This window comes from Neofelis nebulosa, chromosome 2, assembly GCF_028018385.1.
Source record: "Neofelis nebulosa isolate mNeoNeb1 chromosome 2, mNeoNeb1.pri, whole genome shotgun sequence".
Classification (NCBI taxonomy): Eukaryota; Metazoa; Chordata; class Mammalia; order Carnivora; family Felidae; genus Neofelis; species Neofelis nebulosa.
In genome coordinates, this window is record NC_080783.1 from 62263383 (window position 1) to 62267351 (window position 3969).

General features: G+C 45.1%; 1 protein-coding gene across 1 annotated transcript in view; it reads right to left on the reverse strand.

Annotated features, from left to right (window-relative positions):
- Window positions 1–1201: 1201 nt before the first annotated feature.
- The window catches only part of GORASP2 (golgi reassembly stacking protein 2), a 34273-nt gene continuing 31505 nt past the window's right edge, over window positions 1202–3969 (reverse strand). The window contains exons 9-10 of the mRNA XM_058714325.1: window positions 3949–3969; window positions 1202–2338 (exon numbers count right to left, since the gene is read on the reverse strand). The exon at window positions 3949–3969 is cut by the window's right edge and continues 90 nt beyond it. Coding sequence (XP_058570308.1) covers window positions 1998–2338; window positions 3949–3969 — 362 coding nt within the window. The 3' untranslated portion in view covers window positions 1202–1997. The remainder of the gene's footprint in view (window positions 2339–3948) is intronic.

The window sequence follows — 3969 nt, forward strand, 5'->3', positions numbered from 1 at the left end:
GGGAACACTGAGTGATATAGGGAGTTCAGAGGTAATTCTGAGGGCATGTGATCCTTCCACCAAGGGCTGGCCAGAGAGCTCATCTCCATGGTTAGAACACTTCAGGACTGCCCTGAGGCCCGACACACCCCACACCCCAAGCTCTCTTCGCTACGCAGCCATAGTAAGTGGCTTCCTGGCAGGGACACGTATCTTTTATATCTGTGTCTCTGGGCCCAGTACAGGATCCCTACTTCCATAAACACTGAATCTGGTTTTCCAGAAGGAAGCAGGGAGTATGTAAAATACGTGTTTCGCACCTCAGGAAGATCCAATGAGCCATCATAGACCAACTCTGTGCCTAGCTTCCAAGCGAGTGCTAAGAATCCCCCTCTCCAGAGCTTAGTGTTTTATATATGCTTATGTTCCTTTTTCTGGGAAGACGGTCCAGGGCTGTCATCATTCTCAAATGAGAACTGTGACCTCACAAGAGTTAAGAATCACTGCATTGGAAGAGCTGCTGTTTTTGTTTTTTGATTTTTAATCACTTTTAAAGCGTAAAACTTACTTGCTTTCCGCTAAGGTATCTCCTTGACATTTTAAAAAATATGAGCATCTTTTAGAAAGTAATAACAACTTGCTCACCTCTTCCTATACTGGAAAGTAAAAAATCATATAACATTTAAGTATGCTTGTGAATATTTTTCCTACCAGTTACAAGCTCTTGTTAAAAAAAATAGGATTGCTAACTGAAATATTCTAGAATTATATTTACAATGCAAACAGAAGAAGCTAGTGCTCATAGCTGGAGCCTTCTTTTTCATTCAGCGTGAAGTACAAACCTGGTTCAGTAGTGGATATATCCTAAAAATCGGCTGGTGCTGGGCCCCCCGTTAGAGGCACTAGGTTGGCGCTGGCAAGTCTAGCTTCCGGCTGAGCAGTCGCAGCTCAATTACACGTGCTGGGCCCTTAGCAACATTCATGCTACTACCAGGTCAATAACTGATGAACCTCTTTTGTCTTATTTAAAAAACAGATACAATATGCATTTAATTTCATTCAATAAATCAATTCCACTTAACTTACCATCTCTTAGAAAACTTGGGAGAGAGCCAACAAAAGACATGAAAAACTACATTAAAGATGTGTGACATACTTGAGAGTAACAAGTGCATACATGGCAATTAGGAGTTGTCATTTAAATGCACCACAAGAAGAAAAATAAAATTACTGTAATTTATTGCTGAATCTATGCTTGTCCAGGATAGCTATAATATTAGAAGTAGCCACAAAGTGCCACCTTCTGGTTTAAAACTGTGCAGCATTTCCTTTATTTCTTTTTAAATGCCATTTGATGGTGGACGTATAAAGCAACAGCAGCAGTTACAAAATGTTATCTGAGTAATTCTGAGAGCTCTAAACAAAGATCTGTGAATAGGCTGAATAAAAAGATGTCCAATTCATAGTGCACACTGTGTAACTTTAACAAACATCTTTAGTTGGAATTTTCGTGTAAACCTTTAGAGATTGACTCACAGAAACCAAAAGTAAAATATCTGTTCCTTTCACAATTTAAGTGAGGTGGTCAGCATTCTCAAAAACGACTTACAAAATACAAGAAATGTTGCATGTGAGTACTAGGCATAAAATATTTCATTTTCTTACAGGAGGAGCAGCAGGGGGACAGGGAGCCTCGTGGATGCCCTGTCACCTTTCCCAAAGATGTGTACCCCCACGAATGGCAGTGGAAACCTGGCAGCAAGCCACTCTTAAATTCTTTTTGGTTGTTTTTAAAATACAAGCACTTTCTGACATTTCCCTCCCAGCCTATGAGCCCCACCCCGACTTGGCAGGATACAAGCCCACGTCCTCTTCCTTAGTTTTCCCCTTAGAATTATTTACAGAATGCCTACAGATACGGTACAAACTAGTATGAAATTAATGAGAGTTTGCATTTCCAGACACGCTCCTGTGGTTAGACAAAGCCCACCACACCAATTCCGAAGACCGGTTCAAAGTTAAGGTGACTCGGAGGCACTTGCATCCGTATCTGCAGAAGCAGGCTTCTCGCCGGCTGGGCTGGATTCGCAGACTCTGTCCTCAACAGTGGTGGGGGCCTTGGGAGTGGGGGGCGTCACATCCGAGGTGGGTGCGGAGGCAGCGTCTGCCTTTGCAGTGGTCGTGACAGGGTCGGAGGGTGGGCTCCCGGTGGGTGCGAGGGAGGGTAACAGCTCCCCTGAGCTCGCTGCAGAAGACACCTCTGGAACCAAAGGGAATGACGGGAGGAACTCGGATGGCATGGGGAGAGGTGCAATGCCAGGTAAGTTTCGGGGAGGCAAGGAAGGAAGAGGTGGCAAACCTAGGACAAAAACGGCACAGATCATACATCCTCCCGGCACTGAAAGAGCAGCTGTCATCATCACGTGACTGTTTTTATTTGCATTTCATTAGGGAAACTGAAGCCAAGGAGAGACACCACAAATCGCAACTTCTGCTTATCCTCAGGCGGAGGCCAGGACAGTTAGGGTTAAATATCCAATCCAAGACCAGCTGGCCAGAAGGAAATGTTCCCGCCTTCCAGACTCCACAACCTCCATGTGACTCAGCCAGTTCAGAGAAGAAATGATTCTCCCCGTTAGGACAGGCAGAAGCCCACCTGGCAAGCAATGCGGCCACACTAGTGTTGGACGTAACTGCCCTTCAGTCAGGCAAGCCCCCAGCTGAGTCAGAGGGGCCCTCTGGACAGAAACAGGAAGAGGAGACGGGCCGGCCTGGGGAGGGAGGCGCTTGTCCTGTAGCCTCCTCCTTTAGCCTCACCTCACTGTAAGCACTCAGCCTCTGTTCAAGCCCTCTGACTGACTGGTAACCATTACGCTTGGTGGGCTCAACGTGAGGATTTCAAAATGGAGAATGAAGGAAAAGAGCGTTGCTTTTTTAAGAAACAAAGGAACGGCAGAAGGTACGATATATTCAGAGCAACCACCGGGCTGGTGAAAACCTCAATGCTCTTAGGGTCTGTCTGTTAAGTCGAGGAAAGGGCGGATGAAGCCAAGAATACAGGGCACAATAGAAAAAACAAAAGGAGTGGTAAGACAGGGTAAACATGAGGGTTTACTAGTCTTCCTTTTTTTTTTTTTTAAACTACTGGGCGGAAAGTAAATGCGTCCATGAGGACAGGTGATGAATACATACAGATGGGGACGGCACAACGGGGACACCTACAACCGAGACAGAAACACGACCGTGCACACTCCCTGACATCACCAAGGGGCCTAGCTACTGAAATGAGCAACTAGCAGTCGCCTTGACATGCGGTCCTCTCAAAGTTGAAGGAGAGCTGGGTAATCATTAACTGGAAGAACAGACTTGTGGGCACTCTGCTGCTTCATTTTCATCAGGGCATAAAATCTGAGCGTAAATACTTGGGAGTATCTGCCAGCTTAACTACGTGTAGCTAAAGTCTCTCTCAGTTTTTATCATAAAAACATCTATTAGTAACAGAGAATACGTATCAAATAACAACAAATCCAGCCAGCTGAGCAAGGGTGACAGTTTCACAGCCCACGTTTCTGGTCTTGACTACTCAAAACAAACACCGCTGGTGGCAGCTACCCAAACACGAGGAGTCCATTCACTTGCGCTGGGTGAATGCACACCTTCCGCGCAGTTCACTCAAAGCAGCACCACACTGCTGTTCTTTATTTCTACAACTGGCCTTTCTGGTATCTGGGCTGTCAGGGTGCAAGGAGAGGAAAATGGAAGAGAGGCAGCCAAGTAGAGGAGAATCACAAAAATATTCTTCCTCTTTTTTAAGCTTTTTAAATAAAAAAAATAATATTTATTTGAAGCAACTGAAATTTGTTCAACTGATCTGCCCTTTCCAGAAAAAACTGCAATAGAGGATCTGCTTTCCTGGGTAAAAGCTTTTTATTTAGACAGAGTCCTAGGAAGGCAAGATGGGCCACATACCCGCGTTCACCAGTTCTGGTA